Genomic DNA, 17,621 nt, shown 5'->3' with positions numbered 1-17,621 from the left:
GACTAAAACGATCAAGGCATTATGTAAGACACTAAATATATTTCAACTTAAATTTAACATTGATCTGTGTTCATATTTAGTATAGAAAATAGAAGCCCAAAGCACAAATATTAAAAAAGAAATAACTACCTTTTTACAGAAAGTAGCAACACAAAAAATAAAATATCCAAAATAGAGCAGTTTACCATGTCTTCAGGTTCAGGTATACTGATGCCATGGAAAAACTGGTTACTTTTAAAGATGGACTGATGTCTTGGAATTAGTTTTCCTATAAAACACAAACCATGTAGCTCTTGAAAATTTTGGTCAAAAAAAAAAAAAACAAACAAAACATAAAGCATGTAAATAATGATTAGCTTTCAAGGTCCAGGTATGAAGGAAATATGGTGCCGGCTTATTTTCTCTAGATATGGGAGGAATGGTCCCCTGCAAAAGCACATCTGTGTACTTAAGGCTAATTCTCCCATATAAAGCTCTTTGCTGCATGTGGTTTGGCCTGCCATATAGCCTCTATCAAAAGACCAGGTGAGGCGATGGCGTTAAGGGCTTCACATACTATCTCATTCAATCACAGCAATATTGCTATTTTTAATCTTCACTGTATCAATGAGGAAAATGAGGCTCAGAGAGGTCTAATTACTTGTCCAAGGTCACATGGTAAAGTAAATGACAGACCCAGGATTCAAACTCAGGTCAGTCTTATATCAACCTAATGAATATATAAAACAATCAAACAATATACACTTAAGGTATGGTCTGTGGTCATACTCTGCCCCAAATTTTCAGGCTGAATTCTCTAGGAGAATGTATTGGAACAAACAGGGAAATATCCAGCAGCCATGCTACCAGGAGAGCCTAGGAAAAGTAAACAATACATAGTCATTTGGGTGCAAAGGTATGACTTTCTTTGTATCCAGGCTTCTGGAACAAGGCTGCAGCTAATGTTGGGGTTATATTCTCTTCCAACCAGGAAGAGGTAGATGAAAACTCCTGAGCATGCTAACACATTCTGAAAACTTGTGAAAAAAAACCCCCATCAGTCCTATTCCTATTCTATACTGGATATATGACTTTAGGCCAATCATGGAGGCTCCCTGAGCCTTACTTTTCTCATTTACAAAACAAAATGGGCACAATTAAAAATGATTTTATTTCCACAACAAGTTTCAGCAAGAAATAACATGTATGAAAGTAATTTGTAAATTCTTGAGTACTATACATATAAATGAGATATGTTAATATTGTTTTAAACTGGCAGTCGCTTCAAACAGAAAATAAAAAACTCTTAAGCTCTAGAGCAGGGGTCTACAAATTAAGGCCCTTAGGCCAAATCTGGACCAGTGCTTGAGATCTAAGAATGGTTTGTAATTTTTAAATGGATTAAAAATAAATAAAAAGAATAGTATTTTGTGCCATGTTAAAACCATGGAAAAGGCAGGGATAGGCTGGATATGGCTGCTTTTGCACTACCAGAGCAGAGTTGAAGAGTTGCAACAGAGACTGTATTGCCTACAAAACCCCAAATTCTTATCACTGGTCTCTGATAGAAAAAAAAAAATTGCTGACCTCTGCTCTTGCATAAATGGGGAAAACCTTTCTTCTGGGAACAGAATAGCATTTGATTCAGTATCTCTTAATTAAGCTCAGCAGACTATATACTTATCCCTACCTTATCCCACGATGGATAGTAAATGTATAGTTTATTCCATGGCTAGTTGTTTTTTCTTGGAAAAGTATCTGAAAACTCACTGAGAGGAGCTACGGCTCTATGTACTGAGAAAACGACTGGGCTTCGGCCACAACTCAGAACCCATAACCATCATCCTAAGTAGCACTTTGGAGAAACAATAAAACTCTTATCATTACACTAACATAATAATACTATAACACTTTAGGGACACCGTGAGTCATAAAGTACAATTCATACCCAGTGTTCTGATTATCAGATAAAGCTGGTCCACATCTGATTTTCCAGGCCAGAGTGGCTGGCCAGTCAGGAGCTCTGCAAAAACGCAACCAACAGCCCACACATCGACGGAAGAATCGTATTGGGTGTCTCCCACGAGAAGCTCAGGAGCCCTGTACCACCGTGTGGCAACATAATCAGTGTAGATGTCTCCTGGAACTGCAAGGGCATCAAGCAGATCATGTGAGTCATATTCTCCAAAGATGTGAACCTGTGAACTCCTCCCTGGAGCAGGTCTTATATTGAAGTAGGTTTTATAAATCAGAGGCCCTGATCTTGCTAATGGTCAATGAATCGAGGCACTGAGTCACAGTCGCACTGTGCGCTGAGGCGGGCAATTCAACTTTCAAGAGAAGTTTTGCTGATCAATATCCACATCATAGCTGAAGAGGCTAGGGCGGGTGGTGAGGAGGGTGTAACTTCAAGTCTAAACCAACAATTATTTGCTTACACATTATCATCAGCATTTTGCTTGTTGAAAAAATTGTGTCCCCTCAAAAGAGATTTGAAGTCCCAAATGTGTAGCCATGAATGTGACTATATTTGGAAATAGGGTCTATGCAGAGGTCATCAAGTTACAATGAGGTCATATCAGAACACACAGACTTACAGGGAGAGCCCCTGATGAGTCAGAGGCAGATACTAGAGTAATGTAGCTGTAAGACCCAGAATGCAGTCTTTAGAAGCAGGGGCCTTCAAAGCAGAGCCCTGCTGGCAACTTGATTTTGAACTTTGGGCCTCCAGGACTTTGAAAAAATAAATTTCTGTTTTAAGCACACAGGTTATGATTATTTATGGAGGCCACAAGTAACTAATGCAGTAATGGACAACTGGATTAAACTAATATTTATCCAAATTTGTGACAAACACTTCAATTTGACTCCTTGAACTGAGACACACATAGTATATGACAGGCAGAGGAGAGAGATAGGTGAGATCTCACTGGCCAGTTCTGTCCCACTGCCCCAGGTGTGGACTGCCTAGGGCCAAGGCACTTGCCTCCCAAGTGGGTAAAAGCCAATTCCATAATTGCTATAATACCCTAAAGGTCCAGGAGCCCCAGTTTTATCCTTTGAGGTTGAAGAGAATTTGGTAAAATAACTTTTTAATAACTTTTTTTTTGCTTTTAACTGGCAAGAGTCACATATCAGTTCATATATGAACTCTACAAATGCATAAAGGGAAAAACTGGCAAGATGACCAGCTTGCAGAGATGAGGTCATGTGCAATTCTCTTAGAAGAGGCCTCAAGGCCAGCAAGACTGCCACAAAAGACAGCTGCAGGTGTCACTGAAGAACAGCCCTCACAGCACTCACCTATTGCTCTTTCATAAAATTATACAAATTTCTGAATGATAAGAATTAATAAATACTATTTAGGACATTTGGAAATGAAAAATAAAGAAAATAACAACCACTGAAAATTCTTATTTTCACAGGTTAAGTTAGGTGTTGTACATTTTTTAAACATCTTTCTCTTATAAAAGTCATATAAGAATATGAAAAATATGATAAACAAAAAGAAGAAAAATAAAATAAATTAAGTTTTATCATACAAAGATACCTTGTGTTAATCTTTTGATGCATCTTATTTTTTGTGATATATATATCAATATATGTGTGTATGTGTATATCTACATATATATATATAATTTTGTGTCCTGCTTTTCACTCCATTCCACATGTTTACTATGCTGTGATAAACTTTATGAACTTGAGTTCAATGGCTGCCTGATAGTTTACCAAGTGCATATGTCATGATTTACTTCATCTTTCCCAAATTTTCTGATATTTTACCATTATAAATAATCACAGATTGAAAATCTCTAACCCAAGCTTTTTCGGTATTTAGGATTATTTCTTTTTCTTTCTTTTTTTTTTTTTGGTACTAGGAATTGAACACAGGGGTGCTTAACTATTGAGCCACATACCCAACCCTTTTTATATCTTAAGTTAACACCAGGTCTCCCTGAGTTGCTTAGGGCCTTGCTAAATTGCAATCCTCCTGCCTAAGCCTTGGCCTTGAATTTATAACCCTCCTGCTTAAACCTTCCACATCAATGGGATTACAGGCATGCGATACCATGCCCAGTTTAGGATTATTTTAAAAATTAGTTTAAAGAATTACCATCTTTTTTTTATATTTATTTTTTTAGTTTTTGGCGGACACAACATCTTTGTATGTGGTGTTGAGGATTGAACCCGGGCCCCACACATGCCAGGCGAGCACGCTAATGCTTGAGCCACATCCCCAGCCCAAGAATTACCATCTTGAAAAATATTAACATAATTTATACTTCCTATTCTTTGTAGAACACTTGAGAAATGTAAATAAACAAACAAATAAAAATCCCCTACCACCCAGAGAAACCATATTATATTTTGGTACATTTCCTTTCCTTCAGTCTTGTCTTGATTTTGCATACCTAAACATACACATGCAATTGGGAGAGCATGTAAGTAGTTTTGTATTCTTCTTCACCTGGCTCCACATCACAAGCCAAAGCATATTCTGTGTCATTAAAATTCTTCAAAAATAAATATTAATATGTGGTGTTAAGTCAGATACATTCTTTAGTCTTTTCCTTATATCTGAATAGTCAGTTGCCTTTTAATTTTTTCTCGGTAATACCTAGTCCTACAATGAACATCATGATGTACTTTGGGTAGGTAGTATCCTGCGCTGTGAGAGATTCCTAAAAGTGGAATTAAAGGTTCAGAGTCAAAACTTTTGATATTAACACATTGCTCTTCCAAGGATTTGTTCCAAACTGTTCCCACTAGCAACAATCTTAATAGTTAATGTTTACAAAATTTTATCAGCTTCATTGGTGAAGAGTAGTATTTTAATATGCATTCCTTTGACATCAGTGTGGAGGAAGATTATTCATATTTATTAACTTTTTCCTCCTCTTGTGAATTGTCTACTAATATCTTATTAATTTTTCTTCTCAGAACTTCAGTGGTTTGCCAGGTATGGTGGCACACGCCTGTAATCTCAGTGGCTTGGGAGGCTGAGGATTTTGAGTTCAAAGCCAGCTTCAGCAACAGTGAGGTGCTAAGCAACTCAGTGAGACCCTGTTTCAAAAAAAAAAAAAAAAATAGGGCTAGGGATGTGGCTCAGTGATTGAGTGCCCCTGAGTTCAATCCTTAGTACCAAAGATAAATTTAAAAAAATTAATTCAGTGGTTTATTTTTTTTGTCAATTTATATATATATATATATATATATTTGTGTGTGTGTGTGTGTGTGTGTGTGTGGTGCTGGGGATTGAACCCAGGGTCTTGTGCATGCTAGGCAAGCACTGTACCAACTGAGATATATCCCAGCTAACATAAGCTTTTTATATCAACTTTAACTATAATATTGAAATATTCTTTCTCTTGAGTTAAAAATTTTATCTCTGTATACCTATATTCTATTATTTATCTATCTGGAGTTTATATTTGTTTTGTGGTAAAATGTACATAAAATTCACCATTTCAACCATTTTTAAGTGAGATTGGTGGCATTAAGTACATTTCCAGTTCATTGTGTAACCATCACTGCTATCCATATCCAGAACTCGTGCATCAGCACAATCTGAAACCTGTACCTAAACAATAATTCCCCATTTACCTCTTCCCAGTCCCTGATAACCACTATTCTTTTTTCTGTCTCCATCAATTTGACTATTGTTGGTACCCCACATGAGGAGACTCAGACAGCGCATGTCCTTTTGCATCCAGCTTACTTCATATAGCGTAATGTTTTCAACATGTATCCACATGGTAGCTCATATCAGAATTTCATTCAGGGCTGAATAACATTCCATTATTTGTGTATGTCACCTTCTGTTGATCCACTCATCTTTGAGGGACATTTGGATTGTCTTCACCTTTTCACTACTGTAAATAATGCTGCTGTGAACATTGGTGTACAAGCATCTCTTCAAATTCCTATTTTCAATACTTTTGGCTACATTACTAAGTGGAATTGTTGGATCATATGGTAATCCTCACCCACACTTACTCTTGTGTGTGTGTGTGTGTGTGTGTGTGTGTTGTTTTATAACAGTCACCCTAAAGAATGTAAAATAGTACCTCATTGTGTTTTTTAGTTACATTTCCCTGATGATTAATGGTAGTGCTTATTAGTCATTTGTATATCTTCTTTGAAGAAATATCTATTCAAGTCTTCTGCCCATTCTAAAATAAGTTTTTTGTTGTTGAGTTACAGGAATTCTACATATTCATATTCTAGATATGAATTGTCATATATAAATTTACAAATATTTTCTCCCTTTACATGGGTTGCATTTTCACTGTTTATAGCATCCTTTGAGGCACAAAAGTTTTTGATTTTGATGAAGTCCAACTAATCTATTTTTTTGCTTCTATACTTTTGGTATCACATCCAAGAAATCCCTGTCAGATAAATCTGAGTTCATGAAGCCTTTCCCCTGTTTTCTTCTAAGAGTTTTATAGTTTAAGCTTTTATATACAGGATAGTGATTCATTTTGAGTTAATTTTTGTATACGGTTTAAGGTAAAGGGCCAACCTCATTCTTTTGCATGTGAATATATCCAGTAAGAGCTTAAAAAATTTTTTTTTTAGGTACTTGGGGATTGAACCCAGGGATGCTTTACCACTGAGTTACAACCCTAGTCCATTTTATTTTGAGACAGAATCTCACTAAAGTTGTGAAGTTGGCCTTGAACTTATGATCCTCTTGCCTCAGCCTTCCAAATCCTTGGGATTATAGGCGTGCACCATCAAGTCTGGCAAGAGCTTAAATTTTTATGTAGTTTAGTCTATTTAGTCAAGTATTAGTATTTTAGCACATAATATTATGGACACCCTTCTTCACCTTTCTGATTCTTTATTCAGAGATGGATGTTTGCTACAGGAAGACTTAGAAAAAGGCAAGAATACAGGTTCATGAAAAAAATCAAATATGTACATATTTTCAGCAAAACTGCCCATTTAGGGAGAGAAAAATCCCCCAAAGAACCATTTATAAGGTAACTTTAATATGAAATATTTCTTTTATGGTTTTTGTTTGTTTGTTTTTGGTACTAAGGATTGAACTTAGGGGCCCTCAACCACTGAGCCCCAGCCCCAGCCCTATTTTTTTTGTATTTCATTTAGAGACAGGGTCTCACTGAGTTGCTTAGCACCTCGCTTTTGCTGAGGCAGGCTTTGAACTCTTGATCCTCCTACCTCAGCCTCCCAAGCCACTGGGATTGCAGGCATGTGCCACTGCACCTGGCTCTTTTATATTTTTAATGTTTGTAATGGCATATATATTTTTGTGACCAAATTGGATATTTTTGTAGTAAAGAATGGATTTCCAGGGAAACAAACAAACCGAACATTGCATTTATGGGAAATATATCAGAAGACTCATTCACATAATTTCCTGAATTGTGGATCATATGTATTCCTGTAATTATTTTCTGTGCAGTTGAAATCATACTGCACACATCAGTTAGCTTTTCTTTTTCATTTACTCTGAAAACATCACATCTAATGACTGCCGAGTATTTCATGATTTGGATGTACTATATACTATGTGCAGAGATCATAGCTCCATTTCCCAGTGTTTGTCCTTTTAACCACATGGCACAGGGATCAATTATCCAGTTATCATTAGGGTCCCATTATTTTTTACCACAAAGCACAGCAACCTCAGAAAGTCTTTTTAACAGTTTTTGCCCAACCCTTCCAAATGCATTGTCAGGTCACCTGTATCTGTGTCCTATCAGGATTCTGATTATGCACATACCCATACTGCAAGGTATAAGTTGCTAACACTGTGTGTGTGTGTGCGCAAAGTTCCAGATTTGGGGAGAATTAATTATTTGTCCCCTTTCCCTTCACTTCCTGCCTGCCTGGGATGATTTCTTTTTTCTTAGCACTGTCTCTGCATCCTCTCCCTTTAATTCGCAGTTGACACTTCCAGTCTCTCACCAGCTACAAGAAGTTTTTTTCCAACCACTTTAGCCCACATTAACATCTCCCTCCAGGGAACTGTCTGCACCTTCATTTTAGTTCTTTATTGCCAGCCATCTTGTATTATTCTGTTGTTTCTTTTACTTTAGATCATAAGAACATGAAGAGCAGAAATGCACTTATAATTTTTTTCTACTCCTGTGGGGCAAAGTACGTGAAAAAGTCATCCAATAAATTCTAGCTGAATGGAGTAGAGTTGAAATGCCAAATAATGTACTGACTAAAAGGCTAAAGTGAGATTTTTCTTTTCAGAAAAACAACACAACACTTAGCATCCGTCCAATATCTCAAGCAAGAATTTAAATTCTATCAGTTTATAATCATCTGAATTGGATAAAGTAGGTTAAAAAAAAATCGCTACTTACTCAGAATTCGTGCAAACCCAAAGTCACAGATCTTGATTATTCCTTGCTTGGTTATGAGAATGTTTTCAGGTTTTACATCTCGGTGAATACACTGGAAGACAATAGTTGATTATTTTTCTGAGCCATAATAATGATCAAGAATAAATCTTAACTACTAGTATATTGATGAACAAGTAGCCTGTGATATAAAAACAAAGATTCCCTTCATTTTTCTAAAAGAACTTAAATTGACAGCTTTTACTTAAAATCTTATCATATAAAAGAAAAAGAATATCCAAATGTTGCTACATTACTGAAGAAATTTAAATTACAGTTGTATATGAAAACTGTATCTGTTTTTTGGGGGGAAGAAGTGAATACTATACAATTATTTCTTTCACTTTTTATTGCGTCTATTAAAATTGCACTAGGTAAGACCCTAACTGAAACTAGATTCCATGGACCTGTAGTAAGACCTGTGGCCTCTTGAGAACAACAAAAGAGGTTGAATAATTATTGTGGATTTGAGAAAATGGAAAGGCATTTAAATTATTTTTTAAAAAGTTCACTTTTTAAAATTTGAGTGAGAGTATTGTTTTTTATCCAAATCAGGATACTTGCAAGTGTAAAGGGAGCTCTGTAAATAACCATGCCAGGAGGACAGGCGCAGACCAGAACTGCCCTGGGTGAACTGTGATGTACAGTCGCCTACTTAGATCAGAGATCCCAATTTCCTCTGCAATGAGCTGACTGGGAATGATGGGGCAGCCCTCCTGAGATGTTGGCACAGTGCCAGGGGAGTCCCTCCCAGGAGGGCAGGACCCCTCTTGTGAGGCATTCTCACCTTGGAGAAGCTCTGCTGTTCTTTTTAAATATGTAGCGACCTTACAAATTTGCTGTAGATCACCCTGACCCTTCCTGCTGAACATGAGAAAGCTAAGCTGGGGACTTGGAGGAGGGCAAGCGAGTGCACACATCATAAACCCAGGAGAGGTCTTCCACATTGCAGAGGTACTGTGGCACATGCCTATAATCCCAGTGACTTGGGAGCCTGAGGCAGGAGGATCTCAAATTCGAGGTCAGCCTCAGCAATTTAGCAAGGCCCTAAGTAACTTAGAACCTGTCTCTAAATAAAATATTTTAGGAAGGGGTTGGGGATATGGCTTGGTGGTTAAGCATCCCTGGGTTCAATCTCCAGATCCAAAAAACAAAGCAAAGCAAAACAGAAACAACTGTGGCCCTACTCTTCAGAACTTCTATCTTTTCAGATCATTTATTTCCCCCAAATAAAAGAGGTAAAAATGATACCACTCTTCTACCACTTGGCCCCCATCCAGAGATCTGTACTTTTCAAAGCACTTCCCCATGAATTATTTCATCCTTGCAATAGTCCTGTGATTGTTGGTAGCCACTGACAGTCCACTGAATAAGTGCCACAATCAACTGTGTCTGCCTCACTTCTCTGCCATGCTGCCAGTCTCTTTAGGTATTTGTGTCAAATTGACAATTCTGAAATCATTTTGCTTCAATAACCACTACCTAGAAAGAGAAAAAGCTAAAGCTTAAATTCATCTTAGGTCACAAAAATGGCAGTGGTGGACCTGAGGTTGTGGCTCAATGGTAGAGCACCTGCCTTGCATGTGAGGCACTGGATTCAATTCTCAGCACCACATAAAAAATAAGTAAATAAATAAAATAAAGGCATTGTGTCCATCTACAACTAAAAAAAAATATTTTAAAAAATGGCAGTTGTAAAAGAAACTTGTTCCTTTGTAATCTTAATTACTGACACTGTTTCATAATGTGTACTTCTAGAAGTTAGAAGAAACATTTTTGATCTCCTAGGACCTTAGGTATTAATCTTAAAAAAATACATTATTGGACAATAAAATAAAATATTTTTGATATGCCACTTTTTTTTCTTTTTCTTTTTTTGGCAGTATTGGGGATTGAACCCAGTGTTGCTCTACCTCTAAACTACATCCCCAGCCTTTTTAAATTTTATTTTGAGGCAAGGTCTCAATAAATTGCTGAGGCTAGCCTCTTGTGATCCTCCTGCCTGAGCCCCTGAGTTGCTGGGATTACAGGCATAGACTAACTTTCTGAGTCAGCAATACTTAAAATAGTTGGTGATTTATAGAACAGGTGTATCCCTCAAATGACTTTATATAGAATTCTGGAGTTTCTAGAGTATGTGTGACATTACAAAGTAAATGTAACTTATATTGATATTTGTTTGTTGGCCTATTTACATAGTTTTTGGATCTAATGCAGACCATGTTGAAATTTATAGCAAGTATTTTTCAATCAAAAAAAATAAAAGGCAAACAAAATATTAGTGTGTCCCAAAGAAACAGAAACATTTATTTATATAGCCATAGGTAAGAGAAACTACTGATAAAAAGATAGAATATTGAAGAAAGAGAAAAAATAAAAATGTTTGAAACAATAAGAATCTGAAACAGTAAGAATCAGAGCATGGAGGACAGAAACACTCAGACACACAGTTTTCGTCTTCTCTATTGCAAAGCCACACTCTGTACAAGCTCTCTTCAGCCAGCTTTTGTGCAGTGCCTCTTGCAATCAGCTTATTTTCCACCAAACAAGAAGAAACATGCAAGTTTCTTTAACAGAAGAATTTTAATAAACTTGGGTTTCATAGGCATCTTATGTGTGTGTGTTGCTGAGGATTGAACCCACAGCCTTGTGCATGTGAGGCAAGCACTCTACCAACTGAGCTATATCCCCAGCCCTTTATATGCTCAGGTTGAGTTATTGTTGGTTCACAATCTGGCAAAAAAGAGGAGTATCATGTTATTTTAAACCTGACATTCAACTCAAAGAATAATTTCTGGAAGCATCCATTCCAGTAACTACTTCTTATATGCCAGATTGAGCAATAAATAATTTTCTATAAACTGAGAAGGTGGTTCTCTATGACCAGGCTGTGGGGGTGGATGGTTATTAGCCATGAGAGAGAAAACAGATGCCTCCTTGCTGACCCACCATGGGTAAAAGCAAGATGCTGATGGATGCTGCAGTTGGGCGCCTCCATGTCTCAGATATCACTGTGGTTTTGCTATCATGAAATAAAGTTCTTCTTCTCTAACCAGTGAATCAGATATAGATCTATGGATTCACAATGAAGTTAAATGGATCACTTCAGCTATCTCACACTGGCAGTATTAGAAAGTAAAACAGAACAAAGTATGTATTTTCTCAAATCCAGCACTTCTCAAAATTTAATATGCACACCAATCATCTGGAGCTCTTGTTAAAATGCATATTCTGAGTCAGCAGATTGGAGTGGGCCTGAAATTCTGCATTTCTGACAAGCTCTCAAGTGATCCCTATGAGCCATTAAGTGGCAAGGCCTCAATTCCCTTACTGCTTTAACCTCCATTGTCTTGCTAAGGATCACGACTCTGGAGATAATAAGGTGCACTCCTTGGGAGTGAAAGCTGGATGTCTTCAGCAATATTACTGGGTCAAATTGCCTTTTCTGTAATTTTGAGAGCATCATTAGAGTGCCTCTAAAAATAAAGACTATAAAGGTTTTAGGTGTATTATGGTAACAGCTTATATATGACTTAAGAATTTTTCTTTCTCTTTTCTTTTGGGTACCAGGAATTGAACTCAGGGACACTCGACAACTGAGATACATCCCCAGTCCTATTTTGTATTTTATTTAGAGAAAGGGTCTTCACTGAGTTGCTTAGCACCTTGCTTTTTGCTGAGGCTGCTTTGAACTCTAGATCCTCCTGTCTCAGCCTCCCAAGTTGCTGGGATTACAGGTGTGTGCCACCATGCCTGGTAAGAGTTTTTCTTTTTTTTTAAAATTTTTTTAAAAATATTTATTTTTTTAGTAATCGGCGGACACAACATCTTTGTTGGTATGTGGTGCTGAGGATCGAACCCGGGCCGCACGCATGCCAGGCGAGCGTGCTACCGCTTGAGCCACATCCCCAGCCCAAGAGTTTTTCTTTTGCATGCATTTTAGTTAATAGTTAAAAAGGAAAAGATAGATATACAAAGGCTTACCATTGCATAAGAAAATCCATAATTTCAGAAGTAATTTTCATCTTGGAGGAGGAAAGTTTTGACAAAAACTATCCATTTTTAAAAGAGATCATGGATTATCAATGGGAAGTTTTCAATATTTTAAAGCTTAAGATATAGAATGTATTATTCCAAGCAGAGAAACTATGGCAGTCTCATTGAGCTATAATAATGTTTGGGTCCTCTGGCAATAGTGAGTGACAATCAGACTGACTGAACGACTAATTCATCCATCCATTTATTCAACAAAGTATTCATTGAGTACCTTTTATATAAAAGATCAATGCTAAGCACTAAAGAGACAAAGACAAATCAGCCTCACATGTTGCATTACTCTAGGTCACAGGAAAGTGTCAAGTTATATAGGGAGATATAGCACAACCACTTATAGTGAATAGTATTTTTTTAAAAAAAATTTTAGCTACCCACAAAGTTCCTGCTGCAACCTTAGGTGAACTTGATATCTCCTATAGCACAGTAGAAAGCAACAAAAATATGGATTCAATTCAGAATTTTATTTTATTTGTACTGAGGATTAAACCCAGGATTGCTTTACAACTAAGCTACATCCTCAGCCCCTTTTAAAATTTTTGTTTTGCAACAGGATCTCACTATGTTATTGAGGGTCTCTCTAAATTGCTGAGACTGACTCTGAACTTGTGATCCTCCTGACTTGCTGAGATTACAGCTGTGCCCACTGTGCCTGGCAATTCAGTGACATGTTTATGAAAAATTTGAAAGCACAATTTGCATCATGAAAAACAGGTTTCTGCATGTTGTGAACGCATCTCTCTACACCAATAGGAGGCTTTTGGTTGATTCTAATAAAAACGTCACTGATTTTCTTAAAACTAAAGAAAGCTTCCCTAAGTACTGACATTTAATTCCATGATCTTGTATTTTATTTTTCAGCAATCCTCGACTACCATGGTAGACATTCTGCTGGCATCAAAACTGACCATATGGTGCCTTAGCACTCTCTTTGTCTAGGCATTTACTCAAAAGGTCTAGAGATATCTTCTATAAGCTATCATTCTAGCACAGGATCCAATTTGAGTAAGGGCCCAATGGCCTGAGATGGGAAAATTTGAGAATTTAAGAGAACAATGACTACAAAGGATCGGAAACATCAACTATATAAAAATTCATGTTTATAATGATGCCCCACAACCTTGCCCTGAAAGCCTGTCATGGTCCATCATTGGAGATTGCTGAGGTACTTACTCATCACTCTGAATATTGACACATAAAGGAAATCATCACATATCCATATTGCTATATTTTACAATAGCCAGAGTACGTAAGGGTAAGTTATTTTTCATAAATCAATGATAATGCAGAAGGAACAACAGAATTGGAAAATTAACATCTCTTAATATTAATGAAATACTAGATGCAGGCAACAATCATCACTGGATGCTAAACCATCAGGTGAAAAGGCTGACAGGGCAAATGCCAAAAGAATGGATCAAACTCATAACTCCGGAGCCCACTGATCAGTATCAACATTGTCAGAAGCTGGACAACCAGCCACTACATGCCTCATGATGATGCAATAAGAAGTGTACCACGGGCTGGGGCTGGGGCTCAGTGGGAGAGCACTTACCTAGCATGTGTGAGGCACTGGGATCGATCCTCAGCACCACATAAAAATAAATAAATAAATAAAGGTAATGTGTCCTTCTAAAACTAAAATAATAATAATAATAATAGAAAGAAAGAAGTGTACCATACCACAAATGTGATATTCTTGTCTAAAAAATACAGAGCCCAAATATGACAAGGCTCTAGATAAAAATACCCACATATAGGAAATACAGGGGGAAAGAACAAATTAAATTGTATGTAGGAAACAGATGGCCAAAATTATTTCTATAACACAGCAGTATCCAAAGTGTGGTTCTCGTACCTGCTGCTTCAGTATCATCTGGGGAAATGTTACAAGTGCACATTCTCAGGCCTACCGCAGCTTTCCAGGTCATTCTGATACCTGCTCAAGTTTGAAAACTGTGGTTCTAAAAAATTAATGGCATGGAAAATTAAATTAAAAAAAAAAGGTAGGGGATGGGGAAGTGTTGATGAAAGACTTAAGAGAAATAATAAAAACAAAATTGAGTGCCATGGTGGGTGACATTGCTGACACCCTGACAAATTATTTTAACTCAATTTAAAAGTAATCATGGGAACCATTAGTATTGCAACAAAATGAAACATGAAGTTTATACAAACTTTTAATTCATGAGAAATTAGTCACATGATTCTTAGAGAAATGGAAAAGGGCCATGGATAACGAATCCCTTTTCCTCAGATCTGTAACTTTCATTTGTTTTGCTGTTTTGGTTCTTTCCCTCCATTTTTAGATCTTTGGATAGATCCCTGAGCTGTTTAGAAGAAAAGAGTCATCAAGAAGATATTAATAAATATTTTAGAAAATGTTACTTACATTATGTTTATGACAGAAATTAAGAGCTTGAAGTGTTTGCCATAATACACTTTTGATCACTCCATCAGCAACTCTGGGGGAAAGAATTAAAAAGGAAATGAGAATGCCAGGCATGGGGTTCCAAGAGCAAAGGCTGGGAGTGGAAATGGAATAAATAATTTTCTTTTGTAGTTTGAAATTTTTACATCTGTCAAATGATACATGCTTATCATGAAAATGTATAACTCTAATCTGTTACATGAAAATAGTTGCTGTAACTTACGGAGGCTGACTCTCACTGCATTTACTCTTTTTTTTTTTTTCCTGGTCCTGGGAATTGAACCCAGGGGTGCTTTCCACTGAGCTACATCCCCAGTCTGTTTTATTTTTTATCTTGAGATCGGTTTTTGCTAAGTTGTTTAGGGCTTTGCTAAGTTGCTGAGGTTGACCTTAAACTTGTGATCCTCCTGCCTCAGCCTCCTGAGTTGCTCAGATTACAGGTTTGCACCACCACGTTCAGCCTGCATTTACTTTTTAATTTTAAATAAAAACATTCAAATGGTTCAAAAATTTTAAAGTACATTCACAAAGTCTTCTGACACCTGCCTAATTACCTATTTATCTTCTGCAATTCCACCCCACTGCCTGGCTTCTTTCAGAAATGAGGTACAAATCTTAACATGTGCGCATATATTTTAGTGGCTGAGGAAGACTCATTTTATGTATTATAATGTACTTATTCCCCATTGATGAGCAGTTAGGTCGAGCCAATTTTTATTTCTAGAAGCACTTCCATGAACATCTGTAATCATCCATCTTGTTGCAGTTGTACAATTATCTTCTTAAAGTAAATTCCAAAATATGGCATTTCTGGAACTAATCATAGGCACATGTAGAGAAGAACTTCAGGCAGACCTGACACCTGGCTTTGCAGAGAAAAAGGTAAATTTGGAAGAGGGACTTTGAATTCACTCAGCTCATTTGGTGATACACACTCAAGCACATGCTGGATTCGTGGTGCAATGGCCAAGCATCTGGTAAGTGGGGTGGTTTACAGCAAGAGAGGCCAGGGAGAGGAAAGATCCCATGAGAATGGGAGGCTGGCAGTGATCATTGCTCTGTGTAGAAAACACTGGAAGATATTACGGGCAGGCGTAATTTCCATGGGGGACTTGAGGATCTGGGAAACCTGTCTACTTCATGTAACCATCTCTACAAATTCTAGCAATTGCATTCACTTTAACTTTTCTGTTGGTGTCTTTCCATGACTCACCATCCCTGTCCTGTGATGATGCCTTCACATTTACACACTGCCAAGCTACCCTCTCTCTAAGGAAGGTTATACCCATTTAAACTCCCACCAAACATCTGTGCAGATAAGTCCCCATTGCCTCATTGTCTTGCCAACATTTAGTTTTGCCAATGTTATGTTTGCCAATCTGTGGTTAAAATAAAATGATATTTCATTTTGGTTTTTATTTGCCTTTCATTAATTTTTAGTGATGAATAAATTTCCTATGATTAGTGGATACTACAGTTCTTCTTTTGTTTATTTCCATTTCATGGCCTCTATCACTTTTTGGACTGCTCTGTTTACTCTTTTCTTATTCATTTACAAAGACCCAGTGTAGATCAGTCTATTATATATGCAGTACATATTTTTCTCAGTGTATTGTCTGTTTTTCAACCCTGTTGATGCAGATGGGGTTGTTGTTTGCATATTTCAAAAAACCGGAAACACAAGGGTTTCAAAAGAAAACTGTCTACTGTAAGGATTTTTCTAAATTAAAAAAAAAAACCTTCATAATTATATAATACTTCAATTATATCCCTCACACAGACTTAATATTTCCCCATATTTGGATAGTTAAATCATATATTTAGGTCACTTGTGAATTTATGCAGAGGTAGCTGGTTTTATAGGGTTAGGAGACAGCCTGTGTGTACCTCAGTTACAGCACTAATGACAAGATGCCTTCACATGAGGCTGAAGTATATTTGGAGAAACCAATGTAGGAAGGTGTTTTTCTCAGAGCAATTTCCTTATCTTGGATCACAATTATGGTGGCATGTCCTTGACTCCAGTTCTCCTATTTATTATTCTGAAAGCACTGAATTCTCAGTATTAAACCCCTTTCCACTTGAAATGTCTAGTGCTGTTTCCTCCAATGAATTCTGATATAACTTTATCCTTCTCCCCACTTTACCTATGGCCAAGCCTTAAGCAACATTATTTAAATATTTTGATAGGAGGTAGAAAGGAGAGTATAGCCATTTTGAGCCTGGGAGAGGCTGCCAGAGTTCAAATCCCAGCTGTGCTGCCTCCTCACTTTATAACTTTAGGTAAATTATTGCAGCTTCTGGGTTTTCCCATATGAAAGGGAAATGTCATTCCATAAGTGAATTGAGAAGTCTGTCTTCTAAATATCTGGGCTTAAACACTCACATGGGCCCAGAAGATGAGAATCTGAAAGATGAGGCCAATAAATGAGGCTGAGACTCCTGCAGGAAGACAGAAGAGGCCTGGAAGACAGAAGAGGCCTCGAAGACAGAAGAGGGAGCCTGGGGCAAGCAAGGAGGCCAACTTGGCTGGAGCATGAGTGAGAATGTGCTCAGGTTTCTCAAGTCCTGCAGGCCTCACAGATCTAGAGCTTGGTAAGGAATCTGTATTTTACTTTAAATTCAAAGCCACTGAGGGGAGTCAAGCAAAAATCTAATCCAGGTTGGTGAATGGATTTCCAGGGGCAAAGTGGATACAGGGAGATTAATTAGGAGGCTAATTCAGTAATCCGGTGAGATCTGGTGACTTACATTAGGCTGACAGTGGTAGAGAGGAA

General features: G+C 37.3%; 1 protein-coding gene across 1 annotated transcript in view; it reads right to left on the bottom strand.

Moving 5' to 3' along the window:
• The window catches only part of Cdkl4 (cyclin dependent kinase like 4), a 54,960-nt gene that overhangs the window by 14,454 nt on the left and 22,885 nt on the right, over positions 1 to 17,621 (bottom strand). The window contains exons 4-7 of the mRNA XM_046425977.2: positions 14,806 to 14,878; positions 8,325 to 8,415; positions 1,928 to 2,125; positions 186 to 268 (exon numbers count right to left, since the gene is read on the bottom strand). Coding sequence (XP_046281933.1) covers positions 186 to 268; positions 1,928 to 2,125; positions 8,325 to 8,415; positions 14,806 to 14,878 — 445 coding nt within the window. The remainder of the gene's footprint in view (positions 1 to 185; positions 269 to 1,927; positions 2,126 to 8,324; positions 8,416 to 14,805; positions 14,879 to 17,621) is intronic.

Source organism: Marmota monax, unplaced genomic scaffold (genome assembly GCF_021218885.2).
Source record: "Marmota monax isolate L192 unplaced genomic scaffold, Marmota_monax_Labrador192_F-V1.1 WCK01_AAM20220418_F8-fsc00015, whole genome shotgun sequence".
Classification (NCBI taxonomy): domain Eukaryota; kingdom Metazoa; phylum Chordata; class Mammalia; order Rodentia; family Sciuridae; genus Marmota; species Marmota monax.
Note: the sequence above shows the minus strand (reverse complement) of the source record. Positions and strands in the feature narration are given on the sequence as shown.